The sequence below is a fragment of the Delphinapterus leucas genome, chromosome 10, assembly GCF_059928025.1.
Source record: "Delphinapterus leucas isolate spDelLeu-1000000601 "Yukka" chromosome 10, BTC_Dleu_Yukka2, whole genome shotgun sequence".
NCBI lineage: Eukaryota > Metazoa > Chordata > Mammalia > Artiodactyla > Monodontidae > Delphinapterus > Delphinapterus leucas.
This window is the reverse complement of record NC_143138.1, coordinates 33,012,083-33,026,926: the sequence shown is the minus strand read 5'-3', so window position 1 is coordinate 33,026,926 and position 14,844 is coordinate 33,012,083. Positions and strand designations below refer to the sequence as shown.

The 14,844-nt window shown below is 40.1% G+C and overlaps 1 protein-coding gene across 9 annotated transcripts in view; it reads left to right on the top strand.

Moving 5' to 3' along the window:
* UBR2 (ubiquitin protein ligase E3 component n-recognin 2) overlaps positions 1–13,707 on the top strand; it is a 123,789-nt gene extending 110,082 nt beyond the window's left edge. For 7 of the 9 annotated variants that reach the window (XM_089918707.1, XM_089918706.1, XM_022581904.3 and 4 more), the window contains 6 exons: positions 3,965–4,073; positions 6,286–6,342; positions 6,664–6,741; positions 7,466–7,636; positions 9,918–10,019; positions 11,472–13,707. In XM_089918707.1, coding sequence (XP_089774833.1) covers positions 3,965–4,073; positions 6,286–6,342; positions 6,664–6,741; positions 7,466–7,636; positions 9,918–10,019; positions 11,472–11,613 — 659 coding nt within the window. In that variant the 3' untranslated portion in view covers positions 11,614–13,707. Of the gene's footprint in view, positions 1–3,964; positions 4,074–6,285; positions 6,343–6,663; positions 6,742–7,465; positions 7,637–9,917; positions 10,020–11,278 lie in introns of those variants that run through there. The other 2 variants (XM_089918709.1, XR_016394612.1) reach the window with 2 other exon arrangements.
* Positions 13,708–14,844: the final 1,137 nt, after the last annotated feature.

Here is a 14,844-nt window from a genome sequence, read left to right as displayed (position 1 = left end):
TCCTTAGTTGCAGCACACGGGCTTTTTAGTTGTGGCATGCAAACTCTCAGTTGCAACATGCACGTGGGATCTAGTTCCCTGACCAGGGATCAAACCCGGGCCCTCTGCGTTGGGAGCACGGAGTCTTAACCACTGCGCCACCAGGGAAGTTCCAGCGTGTAATTTTCTTTTTTTTTTGTGGTATCTTTGTCTGGTTTTGGTATCAGGGTGATGGTGGCCTCATAGAATGAGTTTGGGAGTTTTCCTTCCTCTGCAATTTTTTGGAACAGTTTCAGAAGGATAGGTGTTAGCTCTTCTCTAAATGTTTGATAAAATTCGCCTGTGAAGTCATCAGGTCCTGGACTTTTGTTTGTCGGAAGATTTTTAATCACAGCTTCAATTTCAGTGCTTATGATTGGTCTGTTCATATTTTCTATTTCTTCCTGGTTCAGTCTTGGGAGACTGTACCTTTCTAAGAATTTGTCCGTTTCTTCCAGGTTGTCCATTTTATTGGCATATAGCCACGTGTAGTGTCTTATGATCCTTTGTATTTCTGTGGTGTCTGTTATAACTTCTCCTTTTTCATTTCAAATTTTATTGATTTGAGTCCTCTCCCTTTTTTTCTTGATGAGTCTGGCTAAAGGTTTATCAGTTTTGTTTATCTTTTCAGAGAACCAGCTTTTAGTTTCATTGATCTTTGCTCTTACTTCCTCTGTCTCTATTTCATTTATTTCTGCTCTGATCTTTATGACTTCTTTCCTTCTACTAACTTTGGGTTTTGTTTGTTCTTCTTTCTCTAGTTGCTTTAGGTGTAAGGTTGGATTGTTTATGTGAGATTTTTCTTGTTTCCTGAGATAAGATTGTATTGCTATAAACTTCCCTCTTAAAACTGCTTTTGCTGCATCCCATAGATTTTGGATTGTTGTGCTTTCATTTGTCTCTAGGTATTTTTTGATTTCCCTGTTTATTTCTTCAGTGATCCATTGGTTATTCAGTAGCATATTGTTTAGCCTCCATGTGTGTGTTTTTTGTAGTTTTTTTCTTATAGTTTATTTTTAATCTCATAACATTGTTATCGGAAGATGCTTGATATGATTTCAGTTTTCTTAAATTTACCGAGGCTCGCCTTGTGGCCTAGCATGTGGTCAATCCTGGAGAATGTTCTGTGTGCACTTGAGAAGAAAGTGTATTCTGCTGCTTTTGGATGAAATGCTCTATAAATATCAGTTAAGTCCATCTGGTCTAATGTGTCATTTAAGGCCTGTGCTTCTTTATTGATTTTCTGTCTGGATGTTCTGTCCATTGATGACAATGATGTGTTAAAGTCTCCCAGTATTATTGTGTTACTGTCGATCTCTACCTTTATGGCTGTTAGTATTTGCCTTATATATTGAGGTGCTCCTATGTTGGGTGCATATATATTTACAGTTGTTATATCTTCTTCTTTGATTGATCCCTTGATCATTGTGTAGTGTCCTTCTTTGTCTCTTATAACAGTCTTTATTTTAAAGTTTATTTTATCTGATATGAGTATTGCTACTCCAGCTTTCTTGTGATTTCTGTTTGCGTGGAATACCTTCTTCCATCTCACTTTCAGTCTGTATAGGTCCCTAGGTCTGAGGTGGGTCTCCTGTAGACAGCATGTATATGGGCCTTGATTTTGTATCCACTCAGCCAGTCTGTGTCTTTTGATTGGTGCATTTAATCCATTTACATGTAAGGTAATTATCAATATGTGTATTCCTGTTGCCATTTTCTTAATTGTTTTGGGTTTGTTTTTGTAGGTCTTTTTTCTTCCCTTCTTCTTTTGCTCTCTTCTCTTGTGTTTTGATGACCATTTTTAGTGTTGTGTTTGGGTTGCTTTTTCTTTTTTGTATGTGTATCTTTCGTAGGTTTTGGTTTTGCTGTTCCCATGCGGTCTTTTTGTTGTTGTTGTTGTTGTTGTTTTACTTATGTATTTTCAGCTGCATTGGGTCTTCGTTGCTGCGTGCAGTCTTTCTCTAGTTGCAGCAAGTGGGGGCTACTCTTCATTGCAGTGTGCAGGCTTCTCATTGTGGTGGCTTCTCTTGTTGCAGAGCATGGGCTCTAGGCGTGCAGGCTTTGGTAGTTGTGGCACATGGGCTCAGTAGTGGTGGCTCGTGGGCTCTAGAACACAGGCTCAGTAGTTGTGGCATACAGGCTTAGTTGCTCCACAGCATGTGGGATCTTCCTGGATCAGGGTTCGAACCCATGTCCTCTGCATTGGCAAGCAGATTCTTAACCACTGCACCACCAGGGAAGCCCTCCCATGCAGTTTTGATACAGCAGTCTATGTATGTACAAGGTTTTTTATTTTTTAAGTTGCTAGTCCCTTTCCCACTTAGAGGAGGAGTTCCTTTAGCATTTGTTGCAAAGCTGGACTGGTAGTGCTGAATTCTCTTAGCTTTTGCTTGTCTGTAAAGCTTTTGATTTCTTTGTCAAATCTGAATGAGATCCTTGCTGGGTAAAGTATTCATGGTTGTAGTTTCTTCCCTTACATCACTTTAAATATATTGTGCCACTCCCTCTGGCTTGCAGAGTTTCTGTTGAGAAATCAGCTGATAACCTTATGGGAGTTCCCTTGTATGTTATTTGTCATATTTCCCTTGATTTTTTTCTTTGTCTTTAAGTTTTGTCGATTTGATTACTGTGTGTCTTGGTGTGCTCCTCCTTGGGTTTATCCTGCCTGGGACTCTGTGCGCTTCCTGGACTTCGTTGACTGTTTTCTTTCCTATGTTAGGGAAGTTTTCAGCTATTATCTCTTCAAATATTTTCTTGGATCCTTTCTCTTCTCCTTCTGGGAACCCTATAATGCAAATGTTGGCGCATTTAATGTTGTCCCAGAGGTCTCTTAGGCTGTCTTCATTTCTTTTCATTATTCTCTCTTTATTCTGTTCTGCGGTAGTGATTTCCACCGTTCTGTCTTCCAGGTCACTTATCCAGTCTTCTGCCTCAGTTATTCTGCTATTGATTCCTTCTAGTGTATTTTTCATTTTAATTATTGTATTGTTCATCTCTGTTTGTTTGTTCTTTAGTTCTTCTAGGTCTTTGTTAAACATTTCTTACATCTTCTCAATCTTTGCCTCCATTCTTTTTCCGAGATCTTGGGTCACTTCACTATCATTATTCTGAATTCTTTTTCTGGAAGGTTGCCTGTCTCCACTTCATTTAGTTGTTCTTCTGGGGTTTTTATCTTGTTCCTTCATCTGCGACTTAATCCTCTGCCTTTTCATTTTGTCTAACTTTGTGATTGTGGTTTTCGTTCTGCAGGCTATAGGATTGTAGTTCTTCTTGCTTCTGCTGTCTGCCCCCCTCAAGTATTTTTTAATCTGAAACATGAGGCCTTGAAGTTCAAAATAGCCATAATTACACATAAATCTGATTTTAATGTAGGAATTAAAGGTAGACTTAAAGTTTACTGTACCTCATAGTGCCTGGCACAAGTCATGGGGTGCCTGCATGTTATGCTGCTCTCTAAAAGTTTGTTGAATAGCATCTCCATTCAGCTAGTTGTCCAGGCACCATTGAGAGAATAATTTACCCTTCCTAATCATTTTCAGTGATGATTAAGTTAGTGTTTAAATCCATCTCTCGGTGATAAAATCATCTTATGTCTCTGTACTGCCTTATACTTTTCCAGAGCTACCCATGTTATTTTTGTCAATTAATGTTCACAACCCCATGAAGTATATCACACAGGTACCCCATTTTGCAGATGGTAAAACTGAAACATCAAGAAATTGTGACCAGTTTGGTAAAGGAGTAGCCTGACTCCACTTTCAGTTATGTCATTTTCTGTGGGTCCCTTCCATGTGCCATCTTATTTACTTCCTACAGGTTATGTACCTAGCAAAATTGAACTATTTCATCTCATGCCTTTTTTGTTTTAAGCTCTGCTGTTGCTTACTCTCCTATAGGATCTACTCTTAGTTGTTATATGCAAAACTGTTTTCTTCTCTATTTGCAGCTTCTGGAACAAGCCATTTTGAACATTTATGTAACTATCTTTCCCTGCCAAACAACTTCATTTGCCTTTTTCAAGAAAATAAGGAGATAATGAAGTTACTGATTGAAAGGTAACGATTATACACTTTTCTTCTTTATATTGGAATATATATATATGGAAACAAACTTCAGTTGATCACATATTTTACAAAATTCTCAGATAGCCTGGCAGAATTCAATCCATGCGATTCAAAGTATAATTATTAGGCCTTCTTAGTTAAGGATTTACCTTTATGGTAAGATTTTTGCCAGGCCTACTGAATAGCATAAGCATATTTGCCTGGAAGGAGAGTAGTGGTGGAAATGTTTATTTCCTCATATTAACTTACTTGTTAAATACTATGTAGATTTTTGAAACTGAAAGAAACCTTAAGGGTTATCTAGTCTAATATCCTCACTTTATTTTTTTATTTTATTTTATTGATTGATTGATTGCTGCTTTGGGTCTTCATTGCTGCGTGCGGGCTGTCTCTAGATGCAGTGAGCGGTGGCTACTCTTCATTGCAGTGCACGGGCTTCTCATTGTGATGGCTTCTCTCGTTGCAGAGCACAGGCTCTAGGCATGCGGGCTTCAGTAGTTGTGTCTTCAGTAGTTGTGGCTCATGGGCTCTAGAGTGCAGGCTCAGTAGTTGTGGTACACGGGCTTAGTTGCTCCATGACATGTGGGATCTTCCCGGACCAGGGCTCGAACCTGTGTCACCTGCATTGTCAGGCGGATTCTTAACCACTGCACCACCAGGGACACCCTATCCTCAGTTTATATTTGAGGAAACTGAAGTCTAGAGAAATTGACCCGTTAATCATGTCAAGTTAGTGACTAAGTTAAGAATAAAATTTGGCTGATTTACCCACAGAATGGGAGAAAATGTTTGCAAATCATATATCTGATAAGGGAGTAATAGCCAGAATATATATATCTAGATTTCCTACATCTCAGCAACAGAAAAGCAAGCAACCCATTATAAAATGAGCAAAGGACTTCTCCAAAGAAGATATACAAATGGTCAATAAGCAAAGCACATGAAAAAATACTAAACATCACTAGTCATCAGGGAAATGCAAATAAAAATCACAGTGAGATACCACTTCATACCCATTAGAACTGCTGTAATGAAAAAGGCAGACATTAATAACACATGTTGGTGAGGATGTCAAGAAACTGGAATCCATGTACACTGTCGGTAGGAATAGAAAATGGTACAGCTGCTCTGGAAAACAGTATGGTGATTCTTCAAAAAGTTAAACAGAATTACTCTATGATCCAGTAGTTTCACTTCTAGGTGTATATTGCAAAAGAATTGAAAGGAGGAACTCATAGAATTTTGTACACGCATGTTCATAGCAGCGTTATTCACAATAGCCAAGAGGTGGAAACAACCCAAATGTCCATAAACCAATGAATGGATAAACAAAATGTGTTATATACATTCAGTGGAGTATAATTCAGCCTTAAAAAGGTAGGAAATTCTGACACCTGCTACAATGTGGATGAAACTTGAAGGCAGCCTAAGTGAAATAAGCCAGTCACAAAAGAACAAACATTATGTTTCTATTTATATGAGGTACCTAGAATAGTGAAATTCATAGAGACAGAAAATAGAATGGTGGTTGCCAGGGGCTGGGGGTAGGGGGAGGAATGGGTTAGTGTTTAACAAGCACAGAATTTCATTTGAGAAAGCTGAAAAAGTTCTGGAGACAGAGGTGGTGATGATTGCCCAACAGCGTCAATATACTTAATGCCACAGAACTGTACACTTAAAAATGGTTAAAATAGTAAATTTTATGTTCTGTGTATTTTACCACAATTAAAAAATTTTTATTTTATATGAGTGTTCTAGCTCTAGATTATAAGAGCTTCTCATTGATTCAGACTGTTTTGGTTTGGGTTTTGGTTTGGTTTTTTTGGCCACACTGCGTGGCTTGCGGGATCTTAGTTCCCTGACCAGGGATTGAACCTGTGCCCTTGGCAATGAGAGCACAGAGTCCTAACCATTGGACCACCAGGGAATTCCCCAGACTGGTTTTTCAGAGTGTCCAATTAGTGGGGGTAATAGCAAATTTTAATATGTTAAGCATTGTTGCTTTCAGAAAATCAAAGGTCATATTCTTCTGATTTTAAAATATGGTAGGCAAAGTATGTGGTATTCCTCTAAGCTTCTTATGAAGAGATAAATATAAATAAGCCAAGAAAACTGTTTCTCTCTTACTGGATTTAGAGAAGAAAATTTTTCAGTTCTAGCCCTTGAAAAGTAAAAAATTTTTTTTTCTCCATTTACATTAAAGTTGGTGTCATAACATTGAAGTTAAGAGATACCTGGAAGGTGAAAGAGACGCTATAAGGTAAGCTGAAGATTGTCAAAGACTTGGTTGGAGGCAAGAAGTAGGAAGGAAGCAGGATATAAGTGTACAGGACAGCCCATTGTCCTGATAATTCATCCTGAGTTCTTCAAGTAAAAATGTGAGCCCTAAGGCCCTACGTTATTTAAGCGTGCATTTTAAAGTTCTTACTGTGGCTTTTTGCTGCTGTGGGTAGTGCCCAGTCACTCAGATTCAGGCTTCCTTTATTTATTTTGACTAAGTTAAGAGTTTCCCTATCATTGTTACAATATGTCCTCATATTAACTGGGTTTTTTATGTGGTTTTTGTTTTGTTTTGTTTTAGCTATCCAAGAGAATCTAACAAATTAATAGACCTTCCAGAGGATTACAGCAGCCTCATTAATCAAGCATCTAATTTCTCGTAAGTTTTTATATTAGCTTATTGAGCACTTCCTACCACTGGAAACACTCACTTCTCTACACAGAACTTGAAGGATTTTGTCATTGTTTTCTTTTGTTTGGGTAGGGAGATCATAACATCAGTAGTACCACCAAACTTGTACTACCAAACTTGTAAAAAGCGTGATTCCATGTTTCAGAATAAGGTATGAGAAAGGGGGTGATGAGGGACAAGTTTGATTCATTAGATGTTATCTAAACAGTCTGCACTTTAAATAACACATTAACTACAAATGGTTATATTCCTAAGCAGTTATTATTATTTTGCATATATTATTATTTTAAGCTTTAGAATAGCATTGTACATTATCCTATAGCTTTTTTCACTCAGCATTGTTTGTAAGATTTATTTATACATTTGACATATAATTTTTAATTCATCAGTTTTCACTATTGTGTAGTACTTCATTATATGACAGTAGAAGTAATTTTTTTTAATTTTTTAATTTACATATTTTTTTCCTCCTATTGATAATTTTATTTCTCTTTTCTCCGCTTGTTGATTGTTTCAGTCCATGGTATGTGAGATGTTACCTATTCTAGAAATAAATTTGCCTGGTCCATAGTCTGTATGCATCTTCAGCTCTACTTGATATTGCAGAATTTTTTTCCAGGGCAGTTTTACCACCCTCAGCTCTTTAGCCAGCCTTTTAGAGCCTTGACTTGTGCTTTTTTATTTCATGGAGGTGCCCCAAATCCGGTGGTGACAAGAGCAGAGCCCCAACTCTGTGCCTTGTATGTGGAACTCTGCTGTGCTCCCAGAGCTACTGCTGTCAGACGGAGTTGGAAGGGGAGGACGTGGGAGCTTGCACCGCCCACACCTACTCCTGTGGTTCTGGGGTGGGCATCTTCCTGAGGTAAGGCCCTGGAAGGAGCTTTCTAGCTTTGGATCTGCCACAGTAGACATCTGTTGAGGGGTGGAACAAGAAACTACTACATTGCAGAGATTTGAGGCCACTCTTTTATTCATTTGAGGAAAATGGGGAGCCTTGTCTCCACACATCTCATGCTTGGCTCATGCTAACTCTGTGCTGTTCTTTCATTATCATTTCCATCCCCATGACAGTTCTGCTCTTTCTTTGTGCCTCATTGTAATGTGAAACTTCTAGCTGTGTTTGGTTTTCTACCCAGGCACAGTCAGAATTACTCCTTTTGTTGTATCCTCATGGTTGGATTCATACATATCACAGGCTGATGTAGGTAGTTGTGTACATTCGACAACGTGCAGCAAATACTTATCAGTGACTGTATAATGGATATTGAGAATGCAGTAGTCAACAAAGCATACGAAAATCTCTGCCTTCATGGAGCTCAGTTTCTAGTGAGGGAGATAGAAAATAAAATAAGAATTTAGAAAGCAATCCATGCAGAAGAGAAAAAATAAACTAGGGAGGGGAATATGAAATGGCAGCTGGAGAGCTGAATTTTAGATAGGGAACCAGGGAAGGTTCCCTGGGAAGGTGACTTGAATAAAGACCTAAAGAAGTGGGGAGAACATTCTAGGCAGGGAGCAGCAAGTGCAGAATTGCTGGGGAGTGTGCCTGTCGTGTTCAGGAAAGAGCAAGGACAAAATTCATCTAACTGTCCTGTAAAAATGCATAGGTTTTTAAAAAAAAATTATCCCTCAATAAAATTTATTTTTAAAAAAAAAGGAATTCCCTGGCAGTCCAGTGGTTAGGACTCCGTGCTTTCACTGCTGAGGGTGCAGGTTCAATCCCTGGTCGGGGAACTAAGATCCCACAAGCCGCATGGCGTGGCCAAAAAATAAAGAAAGAAAAATAAAAAAAGAAAAGAAACAACAAGGAGGCTGCTGCTACTGCAGTAGTGAGCACAAGGGGGAGAGTCATGGGCCTGGTGTGTCCTAGCGAGGTCTCTGAGTGAGATGGAAGCTATCACAGGGTCTGAAGGCGAGAAGTGACATGAGTTTGAGCTCCTCTGGGGCATAGATTATATCCACATCTTAGTCACCTTAGTACCCCCCAGTGCCTGACAATTTCTTGTATATGATAGGTTCTCAATAGATATTGAGATGAGCTGAATTGTTAACACCAGAAAAAGTTAAGCAAACCTCTCAAAGGGATCAGGAGACACATTTTTTTAAAAACCCTTAGGAGAAATGTAAAAGTAGCATTTTACCTTGTGTGGCACATTTCAGAATTCTTTTAGTCGTGTAGAGTGTTGCTTTGTGTTCCAGGTCAACCTAGTTTGTAATATTTGTGTACCTTTTTTTTTTTTTTTAATTTTTGGCTGCATTGGGTCTTCATTGCTGCACAGTCTTTCTCTAGTTGCGGCATGTGAGCTTCCTCTATTTGCAGCGAGTGGAGGCTACTCTTCATTGCAGTGCACGGGCTTCTCATTGCAGTGGCTTCTCTTGTTGTGGAGCACGGGCTCAGTAGTTGTGGCTCGCGGGCTCTAGAGCGCAGGCTCAGTAGTAGTTGTGGTGCACGGCCTTAGTTGCTCCACAGCACGTGGGACCTTCCTAGACCAGGGATCGAACCGTGTCCCCTGCATTGGCAGGCAGATTCTTAACCGCTGTGCCACCAGGAAAGCCCTGTGTACAATTTTTTAAATGAATGATTTCCTCATAATAGTGGTTGATACATAAATAACTACCTTATGTTTAGAAGTAGTTAACTTTCTCACACTTAATTTTTTAAATGCCACTATTATATGAACTGTCGAATCCTAATCCTAAATGTCCCTCTCCCTCCTTACGTTGGTTACAATACAATCCTTTTAGTTATTTTTAAACTTAGGCAGGGGTGTTGATACTTTTTCAAGTGTCTCTGCTATAAACGCCATTTATTCTCTTCCAACAGTGGTTTTGTTTGTTTATATTTATTTATTGATATATAGTTGATTTATAATATTGCACTAATTTCAGGTGTACATCATAATGATCCAGTGTTTTTTTGTTTTGTTTTTTGCAGGTTATATTCCATTATAGGTTATTACAAGTTATTAGGTATAATTCCCTGTGCTATACAGTAAATCCTTGTTGCTTATCTGTTTTATGTATGATAGTTTGTGTCTGTTAACCCCATATTCCCAATGGTTTTGTTTACTCTTATAAGACTTCAGTCCATTTGGAACTGAATCCAAACCTTGGTTACTAACGTATAAATGGTCTCTCTACAGAGTACGGGAATGTCAAGTGCTATTTTTAGCTGGCAAAACCAAAGGCTGTTTTTATTCTCCTCCTTACCTTGATGACTATGGGGAGACTGACCAGGGACTCAGGTAAGGCCCATCCTGGGGAACTAGGTTGACTGGCTCTGGGCCACCAGAGCCTTCAGCATGGGGTGAACACAATGAACCTTGTGGTCCTGAAGCCTGCCTGCTAACTGCCTGGAGGGTTAGCACAAGTGGCTGTTGTCTGTGGACACTTCCAAGGAGGCTACCCTGGCTGTCTGGTTTGACATTCCCATTCCCAGCCCTCAGAGTGTCATGAAGGCCATCAAGATACATAAGGGGAAAAAATGGGACAGAGTGCAACTTTTTTCCATTTTTTACTCCAGAGAGCTGTTTGAATTGTCCTGTGGCATCCACAGCATCAGAGCACTGCAGGGATAGCTCTTTGTAACTTGTGCGGCTTTGTAGAAAAAATGGGACAGAGTGCAACCTTTTTCCATTTCTTACTCCAGAGAGCTGTTTGAATTGTCCTGTGGCATCCACAGCATCAGAGCACTGCAGGGATAGCTCTTTGTAAATTGTGCGGCTTTGTATGGGAGACCCGGTCCTCTTCGAGTGATATAAAAGAGCAAATCTTGATTGATAAGAGATGTGCTTATCTTACTACATAAGAATCTGAGAGAACAAAGATTTAGAACATATAGAGCAATACAACAGTATTTGAGGCTTAATCATTTCTACTTTGGTAGCTTCTGTTACATCACAAGCAAAATGCTAACAGCAGTTCCTTCAAGCACTGTTAAAGAACTTTCAGACCATTTCTTTTTGCCCAAATGGGATAAAAGTCTTAAACCTAGATGTAACTTCCCAGCCTTGGGGAGGAGAAGTTGAAGGCCTGGAAACCAAGGCAAGATAAGTAGATGGGTTCCTCAGGCACTTGACTGCAAGGATACGGGCTTGTGCTACCTGTTGATGGTTCTTACCGTTGCTCTGAGAAATGTGGGCTCTTAGGAGGAAGAGCTCTGGACGGAGGGTGAGAGGACTGGCACTGTGAGTCAGGAGCCAAGGCCCCGGGCGTGAGCTCACCAGTGCCTGTGCTTTGGTTAAATTAGACCCCAAAGTTATTCACATTTGACTGCTTTGCTTAGACTTTGTAGCTGAAAAACAGTACTTAGAAGAACATTTTCACCCCTGCAATTTTTCCATCCTCTTCCCTGTCCCTCCCTGTTTTACGTTTTACCAACAAAATGGATAATAAATGCATAGTTTTAGCCTCTCAGCGTAAACCCTCCTGCTCAACCCCACCCCCAATTCCTCACCCCAGTCTGAGTAGGTGTAGCTTGTGTTCATTTTCCTCTTCTTTTCAGCACTTACTCCCCTTCAGCTGCTCCTAGCAAACCGTCAGAGCTAGCACATTAATAGCCACAGGCGCCTGCCAAAGAGAAATTCTGCAGAGGATCTAAAACCAATAACTTGTAACTTTTCCTAAATCAGGAAAGATTGGAGTGTAATAGATGAATAAACCGAATGCATCCTGAGTGACATGTGTCTTCTTTCTAGACGGGGAAATCCTTTACATTTGTGCAGAGAGCGATTTAAGAAGATTCAGAAGCTCTGGCACCAGCACAGTATCACAGAGGAAATTGGACATGCACAGGAAGCAAATCAGACACTGGTTGGCATTGACTGGCAACATTTATAATTACTTCACTACCAAATACATAAATTTGGATTTTTGTAACCCAGTTCGCTTTTCAAGAAAGAGAATAGGAAATAGGTTCTACTGAATTTGGAAATAAATTCTTTATTTAAGCTTTTCTTCCCAGTTTTATTTTTATAGTTTCTGGCTCTAGAGACTGATGAAAATCATCTTCTGTCAGCAGATTTTCTTGCATCGTTTGCTGTGTACTTCAAACGTAACTTCTTGAATTTTAGAATCCAGGAAGGAGCTTCTCTTCCTGGGCTGGACTCAGCCCCTTTGTGGGCATCTGACTGCATTTGACTGTTCCCAGTAGTCTGAGCCGTGTCACATTACTGAACACAGGGAACTCCAGGCCTGAAGCTGATGCAACAGCAGCAGGAAACAAAGTCTCTGGTCTTTTGGGGTCACACTTCCTGATCCCTCTCAGTGACTCTCAACGTTGGGCCTGGGTCAGTGTCCCCACAGCTGATGGGACCCTACCTCTAAGCAAAACAGTGGATTTCAAAAGTGGCATTCCCTTGTCTCTACCGGCTGTGAGGGGGTTGGGGGACTCTCATGCTGGAGGAACCTGTGGGAAGAAGGAGAGAAGGTGGTGTCTTTGTGTGCTGGGTGATTTTCAGGGCTATACAAGGTGGGATTCCCCCGCCCCCCCCCCTTTTTTTTTGCAAGACTTTTGGCTTTGAGGAATAAACTCATGTTAAAGGGCTTATTGAAAACTTAAGAGTATCTTAATTTTTCAGATGATATAGTCTCTTATTTCTAAGACTAAGTTGAAAGAGTGTATACATCTAGAATCAAACACTAGCAAAAAAATGAGAATTCAGTGTTTTAAAATTCCCTCACCCCCACCCCTTCCAGCATTTCCTGGAATAGATGAATTGCTGTTTACCTGCTGGCTCACTTAGTACATTTCTGGGACACCTGTGCGCCCAGGCTTTTCATTATTTTTAAACATTATTGTTCTTACTAAGAGGTGCCTTCCTAGAATGATAGCCGCTTAGTAAAATAGTTTATAACCATGACATGCCATGTACCACTCTTGTGTGATACACATGTGCTGAGAGCTTGGGTACATGGAGAGTGATGGCAGATTTGGTGGAAGAATAAATACAGAGCCTCTCTGAGGTGAGGCTAAGGGATAAATGAATAATTAGAGGCTCTTGGATTTTTTTTAGCCAATGAAAATAACCCTTTCACTCAGTTTTCTTTGAACTCTGCATCTAAAAGCTCCATCCTGCTCAGCTTTGCACACTCCACGGTACACCCAGGAGGAAGGTTGGAGATCCAGACTTTCAGCTAAAGTAAGTGGAGATGTAGAAGCCACACTCAGTGCTTCTCCAGGGTGGTGTGTGAAGAACCCCTTCCTCTGAAAGGATGACCTTGACCCTTCTTGCCTGGGACTGAGTCACCCATCTGAGAGGAGGCCCTTCTCACCCAGGAGGAAGAAAATCTGCTTTAGAACACAGTGCTCACCCCCCTTTTCTGGCCTTCCTTCCATTCATAAGATCTGGTGGTATGGGCTGTGGATCGCATCGTGATTTTATTTTATTTTGGCCTTTGTCACATCCTCATTCCTTTAGCTTTTAAGTTTAGCTTCTTTTGGCTTTTCTCCAGTTGTTAACCAAGCTTAAATTTAGAATGATAAGACCAGGTTTCTCCCTCTGTAGTTGAATTTATAAACATGTTCACCAAATCGTAACAACACTTCAGCTTTCAGAGCTGATTTCATGTAAGCCTGTTGTTAGCAGAGGGTGTCCCTGGGTTCCATTCTCTGAGAATGTCAGGGAGTCTGAGAGAAGATGAATTTACATGAGATAGCAGCAACACATGTGCCCCTTTATCTTCTGGTGTGTGTATCATTAATCTAATTGTCTTCCCTAACTAACGAATCATCTTAGTTTTATGATTTGTTCCGCATGTATTATGTTTATATTAGAAATGTTTATATAACATGCTTTCCATATCAGGGAAAATCATATCTGTTTAAAAAATTGGCTATAACTTTATTATCTGTGGACAACTTGTAAAATTTGGAATGTAGCATATGTAAAAAGTTTAAAGATATCCAAATAAATGCTTTAGGTGTTGACATTACTTTGCATCTGCCTACATTTTCTTCCTGTTTTGTTTCACACAGTTAAATGCAGTGGAGGTGTTCCACATGTCACCTTGCTATAGATAAAGTGGGACACCTGTATTAGCTTGAAATTTAAGATGCTTATATTATTAGTGTCAGTTATGGCTGTTGGCCAAACGATCTTGACCTTCTGAAGGAAGCTTGATCATCATTTCAGCTGATTAAGTTTCGTATTCACTGACTGTGACAGCTTGTGACCTTTCTGAACCACTGTGGACCTCAAATCACTGGGAAAACAGGGCACTCGAAGTCTCTCCCAGCTCCAAGTCATTTCCTCCAAGAAGGGTTAAACTCTTGCTTATCCTTACGTAGTGATCTCCAGGCCCCTGTTCTAACACACTCCCCAGACACCTCCTGCTTAGGAAAGACACATGTACGAAGGAAGCTACATCCTATATTTGCAAGGGAGTCATTGCCTATGAAAGTTCTGCTGTGCTCTTGAAAATCCTCTTAAAAGGAAAGCATCAAACTAAAAACACTAGGTTTCTCTGTCTCCTGGTCATTAATGCTGCTCCTAGCTAGCTTACTACCTCCCCTGGTCCTAATGTCATCAGCTCCAGGACACATTAATTCCCTCTGACATGCTCCTTCCTTGCTTTCTCCCTGCTTCTGTTTTTTGAGTCAGGTTTATTGATGTTTATTTTCCAAATAGTAAAATTCACCCTTTCTAGTGGATGGTTTTATGCATTTTGACAAATGCATACAGTTGTTTTAACAAGCCACACTCAAGAATAGAATAATCCCATCACCCAGGAAGTTCTTTCATGCCCTTTTGTGGGCACCTTCTCCCCGCATCCTGACCCTTGACAACCACTAATTTTTTTCTGTCCCTTTGTCTTGCCTCTTCCAGAATGTTATATAAATATGTCATATATGTAGAGTTTTGAGTCCGGCTTCTCTCTAAGAAGACATGCATTTGAGAGCCGTCCCCGTTCCTTTTGGTTGCTGAATCGGTTGCTGAATCGTGTTCATTGTGCAGATGTATACCCACTCACCAGGTAAAAGACATTTGGGCAGTTTTGGGTGGTTATGAATAGAACCATGACAAACAATCCTGTTACAGGTTTTTGTATGGACCTGAGTTTTCATTCCCG